The sequence below is a fragment of the Sciurus carolinensis genome, chromosome 6 (assembly GCF_902686445.1).
Source record: "Sciurus carolinensis chromosome 6, mSciCar1.2, whole genome shotgun sequence".
Taxonomy (NCBI): domain Eukaryota; kingdom Metazoa; phylum Chordata; class Mammalia; order Rodentia; family Sciuridae; genus Sciurus; species Sciurus carolinensis.
In genome coordinates this window covers 53,781,411-53,808,007 of record NC_062218.1, presented here as the reverse complement: position 1 = coordinate 53,808,007, position 26,597 = coordinate 53,781,411, and the positions used below count along the sequence as shown (strand labels likewise).

The 26,597-nt window shown below is 34.3% G+C and overlaps 1 protein-coding gene and 1 pseudogene across 2 annotated transcripts in view; both read left to right on the top strand.

Moving 5' to 3' along the window:
- The window catches only part of Trim23 (tripartite motif containing 23), a 57,241-nt gene extending 31,632 nt beyond the window's left edge, over positions 1-25,609 (top strand). Inside the window, exons 6-12 of one of the 2 annotated variants that reach the window (XM_047555820.1) lie at positions 6,535-6,750; positions 13,701-13,835; positions 18,750-18,879; positions 19,434-19,544; positions 20,709-20,833; positions 23,624-23,729; positions 24,046-25,609. In XM_047555820.1, coding sequence (XP_047411776.1) covers positions 6,535-6,750; positions 13,701-13,835; positions 18,750-18,879; positions 19,434-19,544; positions 20,709-20,833; positions 23,624-23,729; positions 24,046-24,104 — 882 coding nt within the window. In that variant the 3' untranslated portion in view covers positions 24,105-25,609. Of the gene's footprint in view, positions 1-6,534; positions 6,751-13,700; positions 13,836-18,749; positions 18,880-19,433; positions 19,545-20,708; positions 20,834-23,623 lie in introns of both variants that reach the window. The other variant, XM_047555819.1, reaches the window with a different exon arrangement.
- LOC124986970 (high mobility group protein B1-like) lies at positions 6,765-8,080 on the top strand (annotated as a pseudogene).
- Positions 25,610-26,597: the final 988 nt, after the last annotated feature.

Genomic DNA, 26,597 nt, shown 5'->3' with positions numbered 1-26,597 from the left:
AAATAAAAATTAAAAAAAATAAAAAAGAAATCCTGAAAAAGAAAAGGAAAAAAAAAAAAAAAAGCAAAAACAAACAAAAAAAAACAAGGTTACCATCTGTCATTCCTGGTTTCAGGGATCCTCTCTTGTTTGTTTGTTTGTTTGTTTGTTTTTTTGTCTGTTACTGATCCTTTAATACATGAACAGTGCTTCATTGATCTTACTGGTAGCCTTTTGAGCAGAGAGATCTTGGCTTAATGGGCTACCTATAGGTAAAAGCCTGTCTATGAGAAAGTTTACTGTAACACAATATGGTCTTTGAATGCTCTTTCTAGATTATTATAAATCTTGACAGTGAAGTTGGTCTGTCAGTGGTAAAGCACATGAAAGTGATTCTGTTTGTACAGGCATTTATACAGTTGCATGATAAGGGGTCTGAACCATTAGGAACTAAGTTACACTTGCCAAAAGACATTGTCTCTGGTGTGCAAGGATAGCAGGATACCAGAAGAAAGGGTTAAAAAGATTTAAATCTTGTAAACCCAGTGTTGGCAGTCTCCACCTGTTCTTCAGCCTGGCCCCAAATTATCTCACTTAGGTCAAGGACACTAGCCCTAAACAGGGCGGAAAAATCCCAGAAAAGCTGCCTGGGTTGTAGAAAAATGACCAAAGAGAACCTGGCCTCTGTCCTTCCTTTCAGCCCCTTTTTGCCAATGGAAGGTGGAGACTGCTGGCCACAAAGAATGTGGCAGTAGTTTCCAGCATTGTCAGTTTATTACCTGGGGACAGGAATAGTCTGTCCTTTAAAGATCTTTCAAAATACCGTATTTGGTCAGGGTTTATTCATGACTTGGACAGAGCAATTCTTGCTATGACAGTATCCTATTAAACTGAATGCCTGGGGAGACTGACAGAATAAATAATCACACCCAGAAAAGAAAAAGACAGAAACTTAGGCCAACCTGTGTTTTATAGGTAGTCCCTGCAAAGAGATCTTCAAGGAAGACTAAAGAAAAGGATGGAAAGAGCCTTTTCCATTGCATATCAATATGCCTACTAGGAGAAAAAGGTCCAAAAGGAGATTTTGGGTACAGTTGACAGTGGGGAGCTCACTTAAAGTTAATGGCATTGTGATAATGATAATGGAGACAGATGAGACTCAACAATACCCAATGCTCCAACCCCTTGGATACAACTTGGGAGAAAAAAGATTAAGGCACAGTTTTTGTAGATGTGGGATTATCTAACCCTCTCCTGAGGTGAAATTTGTTGTGTAAATTAAATACACAGATAACGTTCATGAGGTCTGTTTCAGAATATTAATTTAAGAAAGGGTCCAAAACTAGAAAAGATAAAAGAAAGTTATAGGTATGGATATATTTTAGTGTGGAAAATTAGAAGGTAAAAGAAATGTTTTTAGACGAGAAAGTGTTTTGTCTGGTAAAGTAATATTCTTGTGCTGAAGTTGAAGATTAAAGAGGGAGAAACTAAGGATGTAAAGAAGTTATGAATGTTCAAGTAAATTGCAGAGGTTTGCAGAAGGTAAATCTCAAAAAGTTTATGTTTGTGGGGCTGGGGATATAGCTCAGTTGGTAGAGTGCTTGCCTCGTGAGTGCAAGACCCTGGGTTCACTCCCCAGCACCACACACACACACACACACACACACACACACAAATTGTGTGTGTCTAAATTTACTATAATTAGCACAATTAGTTAAAGTTATTTAAACTTTAATGTACTGATATGAAGCAAAATCTGAATCATTGATCTCTTACCTATCAAGATAATTTTCTTACATTTGTTAGGTTTTATTGCTTGGGGAAGCTAAGCCTTGAAGGAATTAGGATTTGTTCCTGTTTTAAAGACTTAAATGATTACTTTGTAACTGGTTAAACAAACAACTGTTATTTAGGTTATAACAATATAGTTGACACCCTGACTATATGTGACTAGATATATAGAGAGAGATGTAGATATATATATATCTACATCTGTATCGATCTAAGCCTTATCTAAGTGTTATGTAAAAGTGTATAAAATGAAAGTTTATGTAAGTTTACTGGCAAGATAACCAATAAGTGCTCTCTTTTATACATTGTATCTGACATGGAAGGGCCATGTTGTTATTTGAAGACCTGTCTTATATCTGTTTGCTTTGACTAAGTCAATTTCTGATTATTAACACTGTTTCCTAAATGTATAAGAGATTTAAGGCTATCATTTCATTTTTGTTAACCCATGCAGTCCTGTTGATTATTGTTACTGTACACTCTGGATTCTAAATTGTACTTTAACTATTATAAGAGGGGTGCTGGGGTTGTGGCTCAATGGTAGAGTGCTTGCCTGGCCTGTGTGAGGCACTGGGTTCATTCTCAGCACCACATATAAATAAATAAAGACCCATTGACAAGTAAAAAAAAAAAAATATATATATATATATATATACATATATATATATATATATAAATAAGGTTATATATATATATACACACACACACACATATATATATATAAAGTTATAAGAGATTTAGGGCTATCCCTTGATTTTTGTTAACCCAGCAGACCCATGATTATTGTTACTGTTTGCTCTGGATTCTTAATTGAATTTTAAAAGTTAAACTTAGTTAAATGTAAAACTTGGGAGAGCATTTTACCAAGTTGGTGTTCTCCAAACTAAAGTTATCTATAGTAGTAGTCTTGGATTTGTATAAAAATAACCAGTTTGGTTGGTATTTATTCATATCATTTGAGGTTTTATAGCTGTTGTCAGTAAGTTACATCTACAACTTTGTGTAGCTCTTCACACTGAAATAGAAATTTAAATGTATTTTTGGAAAGTAATAAGGAGAGCTTGATCTGTTTAAAGCTGACATTGTAAAACAAAACATTCTGCCACTTTTTTCACAAAAAGAAAGTTAAAAACTCTCTTAACCTTTCTCCAATTCATATTTCATATGTGATGTTGCATTGTGTTATTTGTGAAGAGCCCTGTTTTACCTGAGACATGGCTGTGCCTTCCACCTTACTGCATATTAGAATGGCTCCAAAATAGGCTAGACTTCAGCTCATTTAAAGTTGTGTTTGAAAGATTGATTTTTGTTGTAAAGGTTACTGAGATCTCAAACAGGGGCAATAATATATAAGTTAAAATTCAGGATTATAAGAATAATTTTTCTTGGTTCATAGCTATTACACAAACTGAATATGTTTTTGTTCTGTAAATTTCATTTTTATTTTACTTATAAACTTTTTAACTGTTGCCCGTTCGTGTTTTACGAGATACTGCTTTAAAAAAAAAAAAAAAAAGTGGGTTCATTTGAGATAAGTCATCACCTACAGAACAGATAGTATATAATGCTGACTGCCAGTGCTAATACTAACCCCAATTAAATGAAAGGGGTAACTGTAAAATTATAGGTATTGAAGTTATAACCTGTTATTCCCTCTTTAAGACTGGTGAAACTGGCTTGCTGAATTTTTAAAACCAAAAACTTGGAGACCAAAGTCAAGGAAGTAAAAGGGCCAAGGAAAAAGCAGCCAGCATTTTGACCCTTGTTCTCTAAGGTCAGTCAGAAACCCAAGAATGATGGGACCCCTGTCTGGGCCCTGCAGCCATGGTGAATCACCCAATTTGCTGATCAGGGAGATTGAGAGGACCCTAGAGAACAGGAAGCCAACCAGTGCACATTCTGCGAAGCAGAGGGTCACTGGAGAGAAAAATGTCCCTGATGCCTCCAAGAGAAGCCACGTATGCTCAGCCAGACCCTGACCCATCCTGGCAGGTGGCACCATTGGTGGACGAAAGCTAAAGAAGGCAAGAGGGTTTATACACATCCCCAAGGGTAATCTCTGAGAAGTCTCAGCTGACTTTTAAGAGTTGATAGAAACAAGGTCATTTTTTTTTTTTTTTTTTAGTTGTCAGTGGATCTTTTGTTTACTTTTATTTATTTATATGTGGTGCTGAGTATCGAACCCAGGACCTCACACATGCCAGGCAAGTGCTCTACCACAGAGTCACAACTCCAGCCCCCAAGGTCAGAAACATCTGGCAGGAGGTTACAGCCTAAGCACAGCCCTACATGGACATTTAAAAGGAAAAACAATGGTTTTTTTAAAATGTAACTTAAGATGTACACTTGTGTTAGCCCTAACAAAAGTTAAGTAAAGTTGGAGACTATAAAGGAAGGGTCCTTGTGTGGGAGTGCCTAATAATAATGATCACAAAGGATTTGAGCCTGATCTCATAGACTTACAAATTTGAGCCTGATCTCAGAGACTTACAAATTTTCCTAACTTCCTACATGGATAACCTTGATCTGTTTTTTACTGATATGATTATGAGTTATAGTCTTCATGGTTTCCAGAGACTGGCTTAAATACTAATTGCTTTTGTGCTAATTGTTTACAAAAGTAATGCTTTCCTCTCTTGTTTATTGTTGGCTTAGCATGATCCTGCCCTATGTATGCCTTGTCTAGTCACCTGCCATCTGCCACTGTGGACCCCTGGACTGCTTTGATGCTGAATTCCATTAATTGCCCATGTCCCACCTGATAGAGAACAAAGACTTTGGGTTACTTCCCCTAACTTTGCCCTGTTTCAGCAGGAAGCAGCAGATGTCTTCACCCACTTTTCCATAGAAATGTAATACATAAATTGACAGTGGCGAAATGTAACAGTGATCCACTTTATGCTTTGAATGTAGCCCTTGCTGCTCTGCCACTGCAACTTATTTTCAAAAGGGGCATATTTCTTTCTCTTCCTACCTGCTCCCTAATCTTCCCACCCCTAATCTCAGGGAAACAGAATTCCCTTTTTTCCCTATCTGTCCCCGAGTACACACCCACCATAGGAAAGAAATAATCCAGACTTTGGGGATGATACCAGAAAATCTCAGAAATTACTATCTCCCATATTAACAAGTGAAGCACAACTCGAAACAGAACACATGGAATCTAGTCTTTGAATCACCTCTTTAAAAGTCCCCTGTTCCTGCTGATGAGCAGAATCACAGCCTCTGGGATAGGATTCCCACATTTCTCCTTTACTAGCAAAGCAGTAAACCTTCTTTTTCCTTTGCCTCAAAAAAAAAAAAAAAAAAAGATGATTCTGTGTAGTTGGTGTCATGTTAGTCAGTAGTAATGGCAGACAAACCTGGAACCTAGATCTAGTGGTTCTTTGATACTATAGATTACCCCAAACCCTTAGATTGTGTATTCATTTAGACTAAATGGGCTTGAGTTCTGTATGCCACAAAGTTCCTAATATTTTGAAGAAGAGCTATGATTATCTTCCTGCATATGGGGTGGCTGGCAGGGATAGGATTTACTATAAAGATCAAGAGGTTGGAAACCTGTTGCTATAAAGAATCTTGATCTAAAGATTCTTCTTAAGCCATTTTTTCACATGCTGTGAACTCTTACAAGGGCCCTCCTGTAATTCCATGTTATTTTCCCATTTGTTTAAAATATGGTATAGATGCTTTGCCCAATTCCATCCTTTGGTTGATTCTATCATGACATTTTTCCTTTAAAGATTTCAGTCTTCTACCAAGAGTAGTTCTGGGCTGGGTTATAGCTCAGTGGTAGAGTACTTTCCTTATACGTGAGAGGCACTGTGTTCTATCCTCAGCACCACGTAAAACTAAGGTAAAAAAATTTTTTACCTTATACCTTATACAACTAAAATTTTTACCTTATACAACTAAAAATATTTTTTTTAAAAGTACAATTAACACGTAGTGAAATTGTTATTGAATATAATGCTAAGAATCAAAAGACTTGTACTTAGTCCTTGTTTTCCTTAGCTTTTGTAAGAAAATATGGGTTTTAGTAATAACTGAACTATTTTCTCATGTGTAAAATGGAAATGGTCACCATTTTTCATCAATGCTTGCTCAATCCTTTAGTGTCTGCCCTGACTCCTCATTTGCTTATAGGTTTTTGGAATTGAAATATTTCCTTTGGGACAATGAGTTACAGTACATGAAATAATGTATAAAACTAGAATTATTATGTCATTGAGGTAATGTTTCAGAGATCAAGTGTATGTGTGTGTGCATGCATATAAATGTAAGGGGCAGGTGTAAGTGATGGAAGAAGGAACTATTAAACTGATAGGCCAGATTTAAGAAAGTTAAACTCTTATTCTGTAATAACGACCTGAATTTGGGGAAAAATTCTGGATGGATTTTGAAGCCAGAGGAATTTATCGAGGAACTAGTTGTGGAACATGAAGGAGAAATGTGAAGGATGACTCTGATTTCCTTTTTTTGGCTTCAACAACCTGGAGGATGGAATTAGCATTTTCTTAGATGGAGGTAACTAGGTTTGGGGGTGTAGGAGACTGGAGATTAGGTATTCCATTTTGCTTGAGATGTCATTTATAAAAAAAGTTGGATATTCAGTCTTACAGTTGAAGGGGAATATCTAATATGGAAATTTAAATCTTGGAATTTATAAGGATATAAATGGCATTTAAAATTTCAATATTTGCATATAAAATATTTTGCAAAGGTTATAGTGGTTTAAAACTAATTCCCATCCCCCCGCCTTAGGTACCAGGTACTGCAGAGAATGCCCGATCATGTGTCCGAGCTTATTTTTCTGATCTCCATGAAACTCTGTGTCGTCAAGAAGAAATGGCTCTTAGTGTGGTTGATGCTCATGTTCGTGAAAAACTGATTTGGCTTCGGCAGCAACAAGAAGATATGACTATTCTCTTGTCCCAGGTTTCAACTGCCTGTCTCCATTGTGAAAAGACTTTGCAGCAGGTACGTGGTTTAAATATAGTCAGAGCTATAGTAATAAGGTTAAGTAGGTAATTGTCAGAGGTATATACTATTCTGTTTTATCTATTTAATGAATGTTTGGGGTCTGTTGTGTGCATTAACATTGTGCTTAGGACATGATTCAACTTCAGATTGCTCCACTAACCTATCATGAGTTCTCTCCATCATAAAGTTATAGGAGATTGCAGTACATTGAGCTCCTTAGAGACAGCGCCGGGGCAAGTGAGAGCCGGACGGGCACTGGGTGACTCTTTGCCTTGCTGAGGAAACACAACTAAACATGGGCAAAGGAGATCCTAAGAGGCTGAGAGGCAAAATGTCATCACGTGCATTCTTTGTGCAAACTCGCCAGGAGGAGCACAAAAAGCTGCACCCAGATGCTTCAGTCAACTTTTCAGAGTTTTCTAAGATGTGCTCAGAGAGGTGGAAGACCATGTCTGCTAAAGAGAAAGGAAAATTTGAAGACGTGGCAAAGGCGGACAAGGCCCATTATGAAAGAGAAATGAAAACCTATATCCCTCCTAAAGGGGAAACAAAAAAGAAGTTCGAGGATACCAGTGCACCCAAGAGGCCTCCATCAGCCTTCTTGTTCTGTTCTGAGTATCACCCAAAAATCAAAGGAGAACATCCTGTCCTATCCATTGGTGATGTTGCAAACAAACTGGGAGAGATGTGGAATCATACTGCTGCAGGTGACAAGCAGCCTTAGGAAAAGAAAGCTGCTAAGCTGAAGGAAAAATACGAAAAGGTTGTTGCTGCCTACCAAGCTAAAGGAAAACCTGATGCAGCAAAAAAGGGAGTTGTCAAAGCTGAAAAAAGCAAGAAAAAGAAGGAAGAGGAGGAAGATGAAGATGAAGAGGATGAGGAGGAAGATGAAGATGAAGAAGATAAAAAAGCTGATGATGATGATGAATAAGTTGGTTCTAGCACAGTTTTTTTTTTTCTTGTCTATAAAGCATTTAACCCCCCTGTACACAACTCATTCCTTTTAAAGAAAAAAACTGAAATGTAAGGCTGTATAAGATTTGGTTTTCAAACTGTACAGTGTCTTTTTTTTTTTGTATAGTTAACACACTACTGAATGTGTCTTTAGATAGCCCTGTCCTGGTGGTATTTTCAATAGCCACTAACCTTGCCTGGCACAGTATGGGGGTTGTAAATTGGCATGGAAATTTAAAGCAGGTTTTTGTTGGGTGCACAGCACAAATTAGTTATATATGGGGACGGTAGTTTTTCATCTTCAGTTGTCTCTGATGCAGCTTATATGAAATAATTGTTGTTCTGTTAACTGAATACCACTCTGTAATTGCAAGAAAAAAAAAAGTTGCAGCTGTTCTGTTGACATTCGAATGCTTCTAAGTAAATACAATTTTTTTAAAAATATTTTTTTAGTTGCAGGAGGTGGACACAATGCCTTTATTTTATTTATTTATTTTTGTGGTGCTGAGGATCGGACCCAGTGCCTTACACGTGCCAAGTGAGCACCTTACCACTGAGCCCCAGCCCCAGCCCCAGTAAATACAGTTTAAAAAAAATAAATAAATAAAGCTGTCGCGCTCTCTAACTTGTCTTTTCTCAGTCATGCCAGGCTCCTTTACTCTTCTTTGTGAAGCATATACTATTCTTTCTGCCAGGAATGCCTGTATCTTTCTACTAGTGGAATGCTTCTTCTATGTTCAGCTCAGTTGTTTATTCTTTGAAGTTTTCTCTTCCTTGGGTCTTCTTTTGGGTGCCTCTCTAGCATATAACTCCCTGCCTTAATTCAGTGGTTCTTAACTTTCGTGTCACAACAAATATGTTTTGTGATGGTTGAGATATCATAAGCAATTTGTTTTCTAGTTTGCAGATTTTTTACTTTTTAATAAACGAGATTCACTCTTGTTCTAATAAAAACGTCAGTCTTGGCCATTTTTGTTTTGAATCTGCTTTCATTAGTGGGAAATGTAATGACAATTATTGCCCACAGAATTTATAAATGCTGCAGTCTTTCTTTTCTACTGATATGCTGCTGCTAATGATCATGTTGACTTTAAGTCATGACAAAGTAAACCTTTTGCCCTTGTAAAGCTTTTTCTCTTAAGTGTCTTAAATATCTTACATGAGTGTGGCCAGCTGGTAACCTTATCAGTCTAGAATTATTTGTTGTTTAATCCTTAAATCACATTGAATTGTAATATTTGATGTGTATTCCATTTATTTTCTTTCAGCTCCAATCCTACTCTTTTACTATCTTCTTTGTGAGGCTGGTGCTAGAACTCTAAACCACATCTGTTGCCATCTGGTTCCATGTTAGGCGCTATCTATATAGGACCCTAGAGTGAAGCTTGAAGGCAGGAATCTGTGGCTTCTCATTGATTTGGGATTCCTGTAAATATCAGTCCTTATGTGAAGAGACTTAGTTTCTTTTTTTTTTTTCTTTTAATATTTTTAGTTATAGACACAGTACCTTTATTTATTTATTTTATGTAGTGCTGAGGATTGAACCCAGTGCCTCACCTATACTAGGCAAGCATACCACTGAGCCACAACCCCAGTCTAGATTAGAGGTCTGTTTCAAATCTGTGGGGTCCTTTCTGTGAATGTCTTAAGTTGTCATGATTCTAACATCTTTCTTTTATTTCCCTAGCCCTTTCCTATAGTTGCTACTTCCATACTGCCTACCCTTTGGGTTTCTAGTTAATAACTACACATAGTTAACAGTTCTTCATATTAAGTTCTTTCTGTTCAAATAAGTGGGTGATGTGGCTTCTGATTTGATTTTAAATGATAGTGTACGCATATTAGTCCTAGATGCTGTCTGGATGCATTTTGTTCATCTTTTTATCTCTAAAGCCTTTATTATGGATAGAGCTTAATGAATACGTGTTCAATTCATGATGGAAAAGTAGAATGGAATCATGTCCTAAGTTGGTTTTGAGTACTTAAAAGTATTTTTAATGGGCTAGGGATATAGCTCAGTTGGTAGAGTGCTTGCCTCACATGCACAAGGTCCTGAGTTCAATTCCTAGCACCACAAAACAAACAAACAAACAAACAAAAAACAGGTATTTTATATTTATTTTATGAAAAAGTATGTTCATAGTTATTAAAATATTTAAAAGCATTTTTGTTTCTGAAGCATTGTGGCAATATGACTGGCAATTGTTAATGACATGGTATTATCTTATTATGTTTAAGTAAAATTGAGGTCTTGGGTTCATTTTTTGGATGGATGTGTTAATTTTTTTGTTTTTTTAAATATTTAATGGACACATAATGATTGTACATATTTATGGGTTACAGTGTGCTGTTTTGATGTATACATTGTATAATGATCACTTAAGGGAAGTTAGCACATCCATCACCTTAAAATTCTCTCTTCTAGCTATTTTGAAATACACAGTGTAGGTTGATTATCCCTAATCCACAAATCCAAAATTCCAAATGCTTTGAAATTTGAAACTTTCTGAGTGCCAACACACACTGAAAAAGTGTTGATTTCAGATTTTGGATTTTTGAATTAGAGATGATCAGCTGGTAAAACCTATACAAATATGTCCAAATCTCATAAACACCAAAATCTAAAATTATTCCTATCCTAAGCATTTGGGATAAGGAGAACTCATCTGTACATTATTGCCTCCTTACTGTGTAGTGGAATTCCAGAAGTTAATTCTTCTAATTGCAACTTTGTACTTATTAACCAATTTCTCCTCATCCCTGTCCCCCCACCCTCTGAGCCTTTGGTAAGTAACATTCTGTTCTCTACTTCTATGAGAACAATACTTTTCTATTCCACATGAGTAAATATGGTATTTGTCTTTTTGCCCTTGGTGTAATGTCCTCCAGGCTCATCCATCCTGCTGAAATGACAGAATTTTATCCTTTTAATTGCTGAATAGTATTCCATTGTATATATATATATACATCACATTTCTTCATTCATTCATTACTTGATAGATACTAGTTGATCCATGTCTTGGCGAATGTCAATAATGCTGCAGTAAACATGGGACTTCAAATGTCTCTCTAACATACTGATTTAATTTTCTGTAGCTATACCCAGTAGTGGAAATGTTGAATTGTATGGTAGTTCTATTTTTAAGTTTTGAGGAACCTCCATGCTCTTTTTCCATAATATCTATAATAATTTGCAGTCCCACCAACAACTGGGTGTGGTGGTACATGCCTGTAGTTCCAGCACTCGGGAGGCTGAAACAGGATGATCACTTGAGTCCACAAGTTCAAGACCAACCTGGGCAACATAGTAAGACATTGTCTCAAAAAAAAAACATAAAAAACCCCCAAAATACGTTACACCAGTAGTTTGTAAGGGTTTCCTTTTCTCTACATCATTGCCGACACTTGTTATCTTTTGTCCGAGGTATTAGCCATTCTTATTGGAATAAGGTAGTAGCTCATTGTTGTCCTGATTTCCATTTCCCTAATGATTAGTGATGTGAGCATTTTTTATATGCCTTTTGGGTATTGGTATATCTTCTGAAGAGTGCCTATTTAAGCTCTTTTGCACTTTGGATTATTTGGAGTTTTTTTGTTTGTTTGTTTGTTTTTCTTTTGAGTTGAGTTCCTTTTAGATGTATAATTCACAGACATTTTTGTATTCTGTGGATTATTTCTTCACTCTGTTTGCTTTGTGGAAGCTTTTTAGCTTAAAGTAATACCATTTGTATTTGTTATTGTTGCTTGTGCTTTTGGGGTATTACTCAAAAACTGCCCAGTTCATTGTCCTGAAATGTTTCCCCTAAATGTTTTCTTCTCATAGTTGCACTGTTTTGAGTCTTATATTTAAATGTTTAATTCATCTTGAATTAATTCTTGTGTGTTGTGAAAAACCGTTTTTTTTTTTTTTTTTCTTAAAGCCATAGACCCTTAACCCTAGCCAATATTCTTAACAGTTCCTGCAGTAGAGCAAATTGAACAGAGGAATGAATGGAACATCACAAATTTATCTTCACTTTTGCAGAAAAAAATAATTTCTCCTCTCCAAAGAAATCATGTTTCATCTAAATTCTAGATGTGATAATGGATGCTGAGTATTGTTCACTTATATACTGAGTTTAGTTGTTGAGTACCTACTGTATGTCATGTACATTTTATATACTTGGGAAATATCCATAACAAAATAAACAGACAATCTTGTGGAATTATCATTCTAGCAAGGAGAAGATAATAAACTGTAACCATATCTAAATAAGTAAACTCTTAAGTTAGAAAATGATAAGAGGGCTGGGGAGATAGCTCAGCTGGTAGAGTGCTTGCCTTGCAAGCAAGCACAAGGCCCTGAGTTCGATTCCCTGTACCGCAAAAAAAAAAAAAAAAAATGATAAGAACAAAAAGAAGTTTACAGGGCCAGGGTTGTAGCTCAATGGTAGAGCACTTGCCTACCATGTGTGAAGTACCAGATTCGATTCTCAGCACCACATATAAATAAATAAAATAAAGGTCCATCAACAACTAAAACTATGTATTTTTTAAAAAGTCTACAAGCTTTTTTTTTTTCTCATGCAGCAGTCTGCATCATTAGTCACAGTACCTTGAGAGAAGGTAAGATTTGAGAAAATACTCAAAGAAGGTAAAGGAATTAGGTCATTCCTTAATAGGGGAAGCGACATTCTAGTTGAGGAAATGATTAGAGTAAAAACTCTAGGACTACCTGAATACTGTGCTCAAGGAAAAGCAAAAGAAGCTAGAATAAAGTAAGTATAGGAGGGAGTCACAAAAGTTGAAATTAGAGATCGTAGGAAATTATATGAAAGGAAGGCCTTGGGCAACTGTAAGGACTTCAGCTTTAATGATTGAGATGGGCAACTTTTTTGACATTTTGAGAACAAGAGCAACTTGATCATACTTGTTAAAAGAATCATTCAGGCACATGTGTAAAAAAAAATAATAGACTGAAGGAAGGTGAAGGTATTAAAGAAGGAGTTCAACCAGTTAAGAAGCTCTTGTAGAATTCCAGGTGAGACTTAATAGTGGCTAAAATCATGGATAAAGTGACTACATTCTGGATATTTAATAGGATTTGTTGCTAGATCTTATATGGGGTATGAGGAGAGAGAAAGCAAGCATGACTTCCTTATTTTTGTACTTAGGAAACAGATACCAGAATTGCTGTGAACTAATAGGAATATTCCAGTGATGAGCTAAAGAGATACTACTACTACTACTCTAATACATTTTTCATGTTTTGGGGAGAACTTTATCATATGAAGACTGTATTGGTATATGTGTGGAATATTCTGGAGTAATAGGAAATTGAAAAGTGCCTTATTTTGAGGGGAGGGCTAGGGATCTAAAGTGAGAGGGACAACTTCACAGTTTGACCTTTAGTCCCCACCCCTCTTTAAATCAATACATGTGTATCTTAAACTATTTTTTAAAAAATTTATAGATATTGAATGTACATACAGAAATGTATGCATATATGTTCAGCTGAGTTTGCAGGCTGATCACTGATGTGTAACCAGCACCCAGATCAAATAACAGAACAGTGTCAGTACCTCAGAAGTCCCCTCATTCTCCCTTCTGATCATTATCTATCTTCCCTTACAAGGGTAAACCACTTTTCCTGATTTCTAATGCATATTTTATTTTTGCTTGTTTTTGTGGTTAATATAAGTAGAATCATGCTGTATGAACTTTCCATGCCATGTCTTTTTTTACTCTACATTATATTTGTGAAATTCCTATCACATGTAGTTGTTTTATTCTCATTGTAATATAATGTTCTGTTTGCGAATGTACCACAATTTATTCATTTATAGACCCGTAAGTTATTATTAATGCCCAGTTATTATTGTCTTTTTCAAATTTACATTTAAATTAACTTTGAGTACTATATGTTAAATGATCTTTTATTGCAAATTGAAGCTGGTAAGTCTCTGTTTCTTTAAGAAAAAGTTTATGAGAAATACTTCTGTTCCCTTTTCTAGGATGATTGTAGAGTTGTCTTGGCAAAACAGGAAATTAAAAGATTATTAGAAACATTGCAGAAACAGCAGCAGCAGTTTACAGAGGTTGCAGATCACATTCAATTGGATGCTAGCATTCCTGTCACTTTTACAAAGGTAATGTACTGTACTTTGTTTTTAGGGATATTTTCTGAAAAAGCACAGTTGATTTACATTTCATGATAATCAGCTTGAGGAAACAACTGGGAAATTCATGAGTTAGAAGATTTTTAAGAAACCCCTCCCTTCAAGTAGAACTGATATTCTTTTTAAAGAATGTTTAATTTTTGAAAATTATATGCCTTTATGAAGTACATTATGGTAATTCAATACTTATATACAATGTGTATTAATCAGGGTAATAAGCATTTCTTAGAAAAACTTTTATTAGTGGAAAAATAGGAAGAAGATACCATGAATCTGTCTGTACCCATTACTCAGTTTAACAATTAAACTTTTTATTCCTTATTTCCATAGTCTTCTGTGTTATTTTTAAGCAAATCCTAACATCTTATTATTTCATCCCTACATTATATCAATTCGTATAATAAATATTTTAGTGTGTATACCTAAAAGATAAAGACTCTTTTCTAAAAAGTAACCAAAATCTCACCCAGAAGTTTGATAATAAATTGCTAATATTTTCATTGTTATCAACTATACATTTAGTATTCACATTTCTTAGATATTTTCCAAATTATTAAGAATTTTTTTTCTTTTTTTTCCATACTGGGGATTGAACCCATAGCCTTGTGCATGCTAGGCAAGTACTTTACCACTGGGCTACATTCCTAGCCTTATGTTAACAGTTTTTGAGAAAGAATCCAGAATTCAAACAAGGTCCATATTTGGCATTTTGTCTATTTATTTATTTATTTATTTATTTATTTATTTATTTTTCAGTAGTGGGCTCCCCTTGATTAAAAAAGATTCACGAGCTCCATTTTGTTTTCTATTTTTAGGAAAAGTTTTAAAAAACATATAATTTTGTTTTATTATGTGAAAATTTACAATGGTTTAGAGTCAAAACAGGGTCATTCAGAGAAGTCTGGCTTCTAACTTTGTCCTTTCCATCCACTTTGTTGTTGTTGTTGTTTGTTTCCTTTTTAGTAGTGGGGATTGTTAACCTGGGGCACTTTGCCACTTAACCCCTGAGCTACATCCCTAGTCCTTTTATTTGTTTCTTTCCTTGAGACAGTGTCTCACTAAGTTGCTGAGGGGATCCTCCTGCCTCAGCCTCCCAAATCACTGGAAATTACAGGCATGTGCCTCCATTCCCAGCTCATTATACTGTTTTCCATATTATAATCCCACCTTTGATGGACAAAGGTTGCAGTTTTCCACATTTTCATCAACATCTGTTGTTTTCCATTTGTTTCTGGATAGTGACCATCCTGGTCGGTGTGAGGTTTTATCTTATTTTGGTTTTGATATACATTATTCTGATGATTAGTGATGTGCCTGTTTCTTATGATTGTTGGCCATTTTTACATTGTCTTGAATATGTCTATTCAAATCATATGCCCATTTTTGATTGAATTAATTTTTGTTGTTGAATTGTAGAAGTTCTATATATGATATCAATCCCCTGTGAAATTTTTGATTTGTAAATATTTTCTTCCATTCTGTAGACTGCTTTTTCACACTATTGATTCTGTCCTTTTATGCAGTTTTTAGTTTGATACAAGCCCATTTGCTTACTTTTGTCTACTGTGTTTTGTGTTATGTTCCAGAAAATCATTGTCAAATTCAGTGTCATGAAACTTGGTTTCTTTGAGGAGTTTTATAATTTGGGCTCTTACATTTAGGACTATAATCATTTGAGTTAATTTTTTTGTATGTGCATATGGATATCTAGTTTCCCCTAGCACATTTATTGAAGAGATTGTATTTTCTCCACTAAGTGATCTTTGACATGCTTGTTGAAGCTCTTTGGACCACATATTTGAGGGTTTATATTTGGACTTTCTATCCTTTTGTCCATGTGTTTGTCTTTATGTCAGTACCCCACAGTTTTCACTACTATAATTTGTAAAATATTTTAAAGTATGAAAGTATGAGTCTTCCAACCATATTCTTTTTGAAATTTGTTTTAGCCATTCAGTGTCCCTTGAGAGTTCATAGAATGATTGATTTTTTTTTTTCCCCACAAAAACATGTCATTGGGAATTTATTTTTACTTTTTTTTGGCAGTGCTAGGGATTGAACCCAGGACCATGTATGTGTTAAACAAGTACTCTACCACTGAGCTGTACTCCAGCCCATGTCATTGTAATTTTGATAAGGATTACATTGAATCTGTAGATCACTCTGGGGTAGTACTGACACCTTAACAATTAATTAATTTTCCCAGTCGGGGAACATGGAATGTACTTTTATTATGTCTTTAATTTCCTGTAGCAGTTTTTTGTCCTTTTCAATGTACAAGTCTTTTACCTCCTTCCCTAGGTTTATTCTTAAATATTCTTTTTGATACTGTTGTAAATGGAATTGTTTTAATTTCTCTTTTTGAATTATTCATTGTTAGTGTATAAAATGTAACTGATTTTGCTTGTTGATTTTATGTCTATCTTTGCTGAATTCATTCTGACAAACAGGTTTTTGTGGAGTCTTAGAGTTTTCTACATGTAAGAGCATGTCTTCTGTGAAGAGAATTTTACATCCTTGTTTTTTATTTGGATGCCTTTTCTGTTGCTTGCTTAATTGCTTTGGTTAGCATAATCAACCAGTACTATGTTGAATAGAAGTTTCAAGAGTGGGCATCCTTGCTTTTTTCCTTGTCTTAGAGGAAAAGCTTTCAGCTTTTTATCATTGAGTATGATGTTTAACTGTGGACTTTCATATAGGTGTGTGTGTGTGTGTGTGTGTGTGTGTGTGTGTGTGCATGTATACACATATATGTATATATAGAGAGAGGACACATGAGCAGGAGAGAGTGAGCATGCCTATTTTCTGTTCTATTCGTAGTTTCTTGTTTTATCATGACATGGTACTGAATCTTGGCAAATGCTTTATCTACATCAGTTAAGATCATCATGGTTTTCTTGTCTTTCATTCTGCTAATTACATTGATTGATGTTGAATAGTCCTTCCCTTTCTGTTATAAATCCCATGTGGTCATGTTATGTAATCCTTTTAATGTGTTGTCCAATTTAGCATACTGGTGTTTTGTAGTTTCCTCTGTTTATATCTTATTATCTCCAGTAAGGAGAAGGGCAAGGATGGGTGTTCAGAATGCCCCTTTCACTGGAATGCCCTCTAGATTTTATGTGTGTATGTATGTGTATGTATGTATATATGTATGTATGTGCATGCTAGGGATCCAAACTAGGACTTTGTGTTTGCCAGGCAGGTGCTCTACCACTGAGATACATTGCTAGTTTAGTTCTTGGTTTTTATATTGATCTGAGTGCTGTAGCTTCTCAGTTGCTCTCTAGAGTTAGCACAGTGGTATTCTGGTCCATATATGTTTTATTTCTGAGTCTTAGTACTGAACTGAGTGTACTGGATTTGGGAGCCATCATATATTCAATAATTGTAGCTCATGGAATAAATAAGAGTACAAAGAATGAAATGGAAGTCTCATACAGAATGTTAAAATGCCAACATTTAAGAGGTAAATGAAAGAAAAGTAAGAAAAATCTGAAAAGTAGGTAAAACCAGTAAATTTTTCTATCATAAAAGCCAAGAAAAGAGAAACCCAAAAAGGTACCAAAATAACTTCTGGTACATATAGCACTTACATGCCAGGCACTATTGTAAGGATTAATTTAAAAAATTAATCCTTGCCAAGAATCCTGTGTAAATTTGGTACCATTTTGGTGTTATTTTATAAATGATAGAACTGAGAGAGGTTCTGCTGCTAGAAATATCTACACATATGTTCATTATAGTATTCTTTATAATAACAAGTCAGAAATCGTCTAAAATCTGAGTTGGAAATTGGTTAAATTGCGGTTCATAGAATATAGTGAAATCATTAAGAGATTAAGTTTTGTCTGTACTGAAATGAAAGGATTCCACTCAGGCATGATGGAGCACACATGTAATCCCAGAGGCTCAGGAGGCTCAGGCAGGAGGATCACAAGTTCAAGGCTAACCTCATCAAATTAGCAGGGCCCTAAGCAACTTAATGAGTGCCTGTTCAAAATAAAAAATAACAATAATAATAAAAAGGGCTGGGGATATTAGCTCAGTGGTAAAGTATCCCTGGATTCAATTCCTAAAACAAAACAAAACAAAACAAAAAAAAAAACCCCCAAATCCCAAGGATTCTATAATACTCTTTTGAGTGAAAAATGTTAGTTGCACTGTATAAAGAGTGAACCAGGGCCTTGTGCTTCCGAGGCAAGCCCTCTACCAACTGAGCTACATCCCCAGCCCTAAAGTTTGTTTTAAAATCTGTATTTGTTTTGTTTGTGTATGTTAGCCAGTGTGTGTATAGGAAAGTATCTAACAATTTTTAGAATTGAGCAGCAGTTTTCATTTTTAATAGTTTGGTTCTATTTGAATAGTTTGTACAGCATAGAAACATGTTATTGAAAGAAGATTCAGTTTGAACTTGAAATTCTGGGAAAATTAATAGAAATGTGTATTTTTTTAAAAAAAAAATTTAGTTGTAGGTGGACACAGTACCTTTATTTATTTATTTTTATGTGGTGCTGAGAATTGAACCCAGTACCTCACACATGCTTAGGCAAGTTCTCTACCACTGAGTTACAACCCCAGCTCTAGATACGTGTATTTTAAAAAAATTATACGAAAACAGAATGGTCTGTTTTACTAAGGACAGATTTAGCCATGGGGAAGAATTCATGTCCTTGAGAAAATTAGATTTAGGGAATTTTTGAGGAGTAAAACTCAGGTTGTAATCAGTTGAGGAATGCATGAGAGACATCGAAATAATAAAAAAAGGTGCTTTATAAATAAGGAAATAATTAAAAAAGGTGCTTTATAAATAAGGAAAAAAGTGCAAACACTATTACTTTCTAACTCATCAAAATTTAAAGGTTTAAATGTTTTAAATTATAGGACAATAGAGTTCACATTGGACCCAAAATGGAAATTCGAGTTGTTACATTAGGGTTAGATGGTGCTGGAAAAACTACTATTTTGTTTAAGTTAAAACAGGATGAGTTCATGCAGCCTATTCCAACAATTGGTAAGTAAAAAAATGATTTTTTTCTTAACCTTACTGAACATTTTATACTCAAACCCTAGTTTATAGCTGCATTCTCTGCGTTTATTTGATACTGATTTTTGTACAGTTGGACTCTTTTCTGGCTTGAAAACAACATTTCAGAGAAAAACAATGCAAAATTCAATGGCTATGGGATTGAAATGTGGATGTTGCTATAGTAAGAAAGAACAGAGTATTGGTGGAACAGTTAAAAGAAATAGAGGATTGGTTACCCTGACTGAGGGTTAGGGATTAAGGGGAAGAATTAGTACAGAGCTGACAGATACATGGATTCCAGGGTCTTAAGGACCCTCGTAGAGGTGTAGAGGGCTAGCAGCTATTTAAGGTTTACATTCTCCATGCAGGATTAGGTATGGAGATGGTTGGACTTCAATAGTTATTGCTATATGCAGAATTCCTCTTGCCTGTGTTTGATATGTCATTCATTATAAACTCTATAAAAGTAACTTTTTAATAGAAGTACTATATAAAAATTATACAAATACCATATTAAAGTAACTTTTTTTAAAAAACAGGATTTAATGTGGAGACTGTAGAATATAAAAATTTAAAATTCACTATTTGGGATGTAGGTGGAAAACACAAATTAAGACCATTGTGGAAACACTATTACCTCAATACCCAAGGTAAGAGTCAGAAACGACATCTTCATTTAAAAAATTTTTAGGATTGACAGTTTTTAGTACCCTAATTTAACTAGCAAAACTACATGTTGGTTAAACACTTGGCTATATATCAGTGGCTAGCATATTATTTTTTTAAATGATGGTGATAAGGCTGGAATGTGTATTTTTACTTACTCATGATAAAACACTGTTATAGAATAAAAACCTTACTTGGTTTAGATGTTTAGGCAATTAAAGAACACTTATCCTTGACTGCTCTTAACAGTTAACAGACCTGTATTTATATTCGTAAGGGTGTGATCACTGGCAATATGGTGGTATTGAGTTGAATTTGTGGTGTATGCTTCTCTGATCAATTCAGCATGTAGCCCATTATAATCTCTTGTACCACCACTTCTTCATTTATACTTAGTTTTCTGTGGAAGAACTCACAAGGGCTTGTTCTTGACCAAACTCTGTATATTGCCATGTACTCCACCTAGTTTTTATTCACATTTGGATTCACACCCCACATGAGTTTATGCTTATATACTTGTTCTGTATTATCATCCTTCCTTCCACCTAGGTAGGAGACTAAATAATTACTTTTACTACATTTTTGATATTACATTTAGTGTGAGCCATAATTAATAGAAAAAAAGAAATCTTGATATGAAGAATGGTTCAAAGTCTGGAGATGTTAGCCTACAGAGAGTAATGCTTTGGAGAGATAAAGATGGTGATATGTTCAGTTTTTAAAGATTCCTTTTGTAAAGAAAGTAATACTCAGAGAACAAGTAGCATCAATGGGTAGATTATGAGAAGCACATTTTCACTATTAAAGTATTAAAAGCTGTTTGTGTTTGATCAAACAAGTGTTATAAATCCTGTCATAGATGGAGAAACTAAACCTGTGAAGGTACGTGAACTACTTGAGATCATACCATTAATTTATCAGTAGGTGCTCCTGTCATTAAATAGGCAGACTTTATGTAAAAATAGTGATAATCAACAAACTCTTGCCTTAATATAATAATGAGAGCATTAGATATTTGGTTCATTTACTGAAGCTTAAGTAATTAATTAAATATTTTGTGTTTATTTTTTCCTCCTTCCTTCCCTCTTCTCCCTCTCTTCCCTCCCTCTTTTCCACTCTTCCTTACCTTCCTTCCTTCCTTTCTATAGCTGTTGTATTTGTTGTTGATAGCAGTCATAGAGACAGAATTAGTGAAGCACACAGCGAACTTGCGAAGTTATTAACAGAAAAAGAACTCAGGGATGCTTTGCTCCTGATTTTTGCTAACAAACAGGTAATACATTTTTATATCAAAATACTTATTTTAGTTGTTTTGTGTATTACTTGCCATAAAGCAGCTGGAAAAATTTTAAAGAGTTCATGCAGGAAATATTTATAAAATTTCTGCTATGTATTTTGAATACAGTCTACATGGAAAGCGCTATGCTGAGTACTTTGGAATATATAAAAAAGAAACAAGGCAGTAGATGCTTACCAGATATTCTTGTGTACGTATGCAAACACATGTCAGATTCCAGTGAAACAAAACTGAGAAATAACTTCTGTAGTATTAACAAAGTGTTATGAGAGAGAGTAGTTCTAAAGGTGATATCTTGTAAGATTTGTAAAAAGTAGGATTTGAGTTGAAATTATGATACTGGTTGAAATTATGGATAAGACTTTGAGTTGTTTATGTGAAGGAAAGAACATTACAGACCAAGAAGTAATAGCATGAGTGTTTTTAGGGAGCATCAGATAGACTCTATGTGAGGTACAGGTAGAAGATTAAGAAAATCCAGAATAATAGATGAGGTACAGGTAGAAGATTAAGAAAATCTAGAATGATAGATGAGGTCATATTGTAAAGCCTGACATGGTGAGATCAAGAAATTTAGGTTTATGCTTTAGAAAAGGAGAATCATTAAAAATTCAATTGTAATTCTGGGGTTAGAATGTAGAGTGGGTCAGGGCAAGAGAGTAGACAGGGAGATGTTTGAAATAATTCAAGTGAGAGATAACAAGACTGAATTAGAGGAAGACAAAGGTAGAAGCAGATGAGAGAGATTTTATGGAGGAAGAATTGGTGACTAAATGAGGAGGAAGAAAGGTTGAGAGCAGCTGAAGATTCCTAGATCTTGAGCCTAAGCTTCTAAGAGAATGAAGAATGCTTTTGAAGTACAGGTAGAAGTAGAGTACAAGTGAAGTTGAAGAGAGTATGTTATAGAAGCAGAAGTGTTAGATGAATAAAAATTTTCCTCTTAAGAACTGATAGGTTTACCCTTTCTTATAATGGAAGACACACAATTAGGAACTTACCCATTTTACCACATAATCATTGCCACCATATTAATGTTATTCACGAGTGTTCCATGTATCCTAATCTTGAACCAGACAGTTTAGTAATAAATTGATTGGTTTTTTTTGGTAGTACTGGGATGGAACCAGGGCCTTGCACATGCTAGGCAAGTGCTCTGTCACTGAGTTACATCTCTAGTCTGTAATAAATGATTTTAAGTACTACTGGCACAATTTTTTTTTTAAAGCCTCACATTTGAAAGGCTGAGGCTTTGCAAGTTCAAGGCCAGTCTCAGTAATGTAGTAAGACCCTTAACTTAGTGAGACCCTGTCTCAAAATTTCAAAAAATTTAAAATGGACTGAGAATGTGGGTTTGTGATAAAGCACTCCCAGACTCAATTCCCAGTACAAAAAACCAAACCAAAACAACAACAACAAAACCAGCTTCATATAATGGTCACACCCCAGTGTTTTGCAAAAAAAAAAAAAAAAAAAAAAAAAAAAAATTGGCATAAAATCTGCAACAATTATGTAGTGAAAAAAATGGTATCAGGTTGTTAAAGATGAAATTGTTTCATAATTCTCAGATTCATATATTATTGGTGTGATTATTAAACTGATTCATTTTCTTAGAGAATAATTTGGTAGTACCTACTTATCAAAGTTTTAAATGCATATACCTTTTTACCAGTTCTAAAGTAATGCATCTTATAGACAATATCCAAAGATAATTCTACAGATAATCCTTTAAATATATATAAACTTACATATATATGTATGACTGTATGTGTGTATACAGTTGTCCTCCAGTATCTATGGGTATTGGTTCCAGCACTCCTTGCAGATATACAGATCTTCAGATGCTCAAGTCTGTTTTATAAAATGTCATACATACTATTTCCATAAAATTACACATATGTTCTTGAATACTTTATCTGTAATTACTTATAATACCTAATACAATGTAATGCTATGCTAATAGTTGTTATACTTCATTGTTTAAGTAATAATGACAAGTAAAAAAAAGTCTCTACTTGTTCAGTGTAGTTTTGTTCCTGAATATTTTCAATCCAGTGTTTACTGAATCCATAGATGCAGAGTCCAAAACAAAGGGCCAACTCTGTATATGGATTGTAATAGCACATAAGCACACTTCAGTAAATATCCAGTATAGGATTGGTTAATGGAATTATGTTGCATCCACACAATGGAGTGCAATTGTGATGTTAAAAATATTGTGAAAAATCTGCACATGCTGATAATGGAAAGATATTTTATCTTTACTTCAACATGTTAAATAAAACGAACAAAAAAAAACTCAAACCTGCAAGATTCAAAAGTATAAAATGTTTGTTTATTTGCATGGAAATTTTCCGTAAAAAGTATGTAAAGAATTGTTACTGGTTGCTATCCTTGGAAAGTTGGAGCAAGAGCCATTCATAGAGGGAATGTAATGAACTCATTATACAAACCATTTTTATAGTATACGTGTTAATTTCTTTTACTGACATGGGCAGTATCCTTCATTCAGATTAGACCTTCATTGATTACACTTTAAAGTTACTCTTGCAAAATATATATACGTACACACACAAATCGTTTTACCAAAACTCTAATTTTTTGTATTATTTATCTCAGGATAATTATTGAATGATTAATCTAGGTTTTAACTTTTGTTTAGGCTTCTGTGAGAATGCTATCAGGAGATTTGTATACAAATGGTAATAATTAGAAAAAATGATAAGTTGTAATGGACTGATAAAAAATTGTACTGTGTATGTTTTTCAGGATGTTGCTGGAGCCCTGTCAGTAGAAGAAATCACTGAACTTCTCAGTCTTCATAAATTATGCTGTGGTCGTAGTTGGTTTATTCAGGGCTGTGATGCTCGAAGTGGTATGGGGCTGTATGAAGGGTTGGACTGGCTCTCACGGCAACTTGTAGCTGCTGGAGTATTGGATGTTGCTTGATTTTAAATGCAGCAGTTTAAAAGTTTTGTGGTGAAGTTATTTTGCACACAATACATTGCAAGAGATTCTACATCTTAAATATGATAATTTGTGTATGTAAAAGAATCTTGGACTGGGAACTAAGTATGTTACTGCTTTAAAAAAATTCTGTGGCAAAGTCTGAATATCTGAGCAGGTTAGATCAGATTAAATAGAAATTTCTTGGGTATACATCCTTTTAAAAAATACATTTGTTATTTAAGTTTTTCAGATTATATGCAACCCATATATTGGGAGAAAAGTAGGCACAGAGAAAGGGTAAATGAAGTTTTTTTCTTTCAGTGAAAAAGAATAGCCAGCTGAGTGCCTAATGGAATTTCTGTGGTGCAAGGGAAGTATAGTTTCTTTAATTTGCCTTTCACTGAATTTTGGTAGTACTGATTTGTAGGTATGGAAGTTGCTTAATGAAATAGACTTTAAACTGCATCTTAGGGTAATAAGATTACTTTTATCTTCAGTATAACATCACCTTTCATGTTAGCTATAAGATATAAAAGTTAATATTTTATACAGTTTTATTAAAACTTTCTCCTAAAGCATTTTGTATAAAACAGTCAAAAAGAATGAAATGTTATCTAACTAGGTCAGATTGTCAGATTAGTACTAACTGAAAAGTAATAAAACTGTGAAAGTCATTTGATCTTCACTTATGAAAGACCCATTTCCAGTACTGAATCTAGACTTATTTCTTAGGTCAGAGATCTAAACTGGTCCTTTTGTTTTCAACATATTTACTTAGTGTTTCTTTCTAAAATAATACTGCATCATTTATAGGGACAATTATGGGTAAAATGTAGTAAGTCACACAAAGAACCAGGGTCAGCTTTTCATAAGAGACCTAAATAGAAAACTACTTTTACCTTAAGAGAAGTTGAAATGGTGGGCAATGCCTATTATTTAATTACTTTAAATATTTCCCATAACAAGTACATTTATTTGACAATAAAACATAAGACTCTACATGACAAGGCCTCATTTATTTAAGAGGAAAAACATGTCTAAAGCAGTACTAAAAAAGTTTACATTTATTAGGCAGTATTTTTGTGATCTTTACTGTTTCTTATTTTTAAAGGATGCTCTTATTGTGGAAGCACGATTTATTATATTTACATAGCTAGTTTTTTTCTTTTAATGCTCTTCATACTTCAGGATGAAGTAGAATCTTAAATATTGGTTAAATTGTTATAAGGACAATGATATCTGAGAAGATGTGACGTAGGTGGCACTGTGTGGATTCAGTCTTTTCAAGGGTATTTTTGTTTTTTAAAAAACAAGAACTTAGAAAACTTTCTAAAAAGTACATTTGTTATTTAAGTTTTTCAGATTTTATGCAACCCATATTAAAAAAAAACACATTAAAAAAAGCTCATCAGTGTTATGGGCAATATGTAAATAAGTAAATATAATATTCATCCTTTATTTTTCAAGTAAAAAGTCATGCTGTTACAAGTAGTTAGTGTGCGTAAATAATTCCTTGGAATTAAATTATTTAATATTTGAATGATTTCAGTAACTGTGAAAATAAAAATAGTGTTGCATTTGCCTGTGAGCCCTTGAACTGTATTCTCTACTTGGTAGTTGGGGAAAAAAAAATATGTGAACTTGCTTTCCTTGTAAATTATTACTTCTCTAACTTTGTTAAACTTTGTAATTCACATTCTTAACATATAACTGAACAGAGTTTTAAAATTGTGCTTACACCTGAATATTAGGTACATATGTGTGGTTTGTGTGTGATTTTTCTTAAATATTTTTCTTGGGCTCCTATTACTGTTTGTGGTTGTATTCTTTCACTAATCAGTTAAAATTATGCTAAGCTTCTCCAGGGAAATATCAAATTTAAGAGTAACACATGTTTTAAATATAGTATGTTGGGATCTGCCTCCTAGCTCTGAATTTCTGTATTAAAATCTAAATAATATTGTATGGATTATGTAAGGCAGGTTTGTCAAGTGTATAGCCATGGTCTGTATTTCCAGGAATGCTTTATAACCACCAGAAGCCATTATTTGCACTACATATATGATCAGTATAGACAGCAATAAAATGTTAAAATCATTATACAGAAGAAGTTCTATCATTATTCTAAAAGGTCAGTTTCTTCAACCATGTATCTAATATCTTTGCTAGTAACCAACTTAAAAAAACATTATTCAGGGTTGGCAACGGTGTAGCTCAGTGGTAGAAGTGCTTACTCAGCATGTATAAGTGCTTACCTAGCATGCAAGAGACCCTGGGTTTTATCCTCAGCACAGCAATAAATAAATTGTATTTGTGCTGTGGTTAAGAGAAACAATAAATTGAAAAGCGGTGGGATTGACTTGCCTATCAAATTTGAGATGTTGTTTGATAAAACAAAGATTTAGAAATAACTTTCCCCGAAATTGTAATGTAGATCGTATTTAAGAAAACTGCAGTGTTTTGAAGGGGAAGCTAAAATTTTGCAATGAACAAAGTCAAGTGTTTTAGTTTTTATTGTTCTTAAATTTTAACATTAACCTGTTTCACATGAAAACATAGCATTTTTTCAATTATCTTTGTTGCTAGAGATTTACTTATTTTTGGTACTGGAGATTGATCTCAGGGGGACTTTACCACTGACCTACATCCCCACCATTTTTATTTTTTAAGACAGTCTCACTAAATCCCTGAGACTGGCCTTGAACTTGAGATCCTCCTGCCTCAGCCTCCTGAGTTGCTGGGATTACAGATGTGCCACTGCATCTGGCAAGAACATAACATTTTAAATGATTAT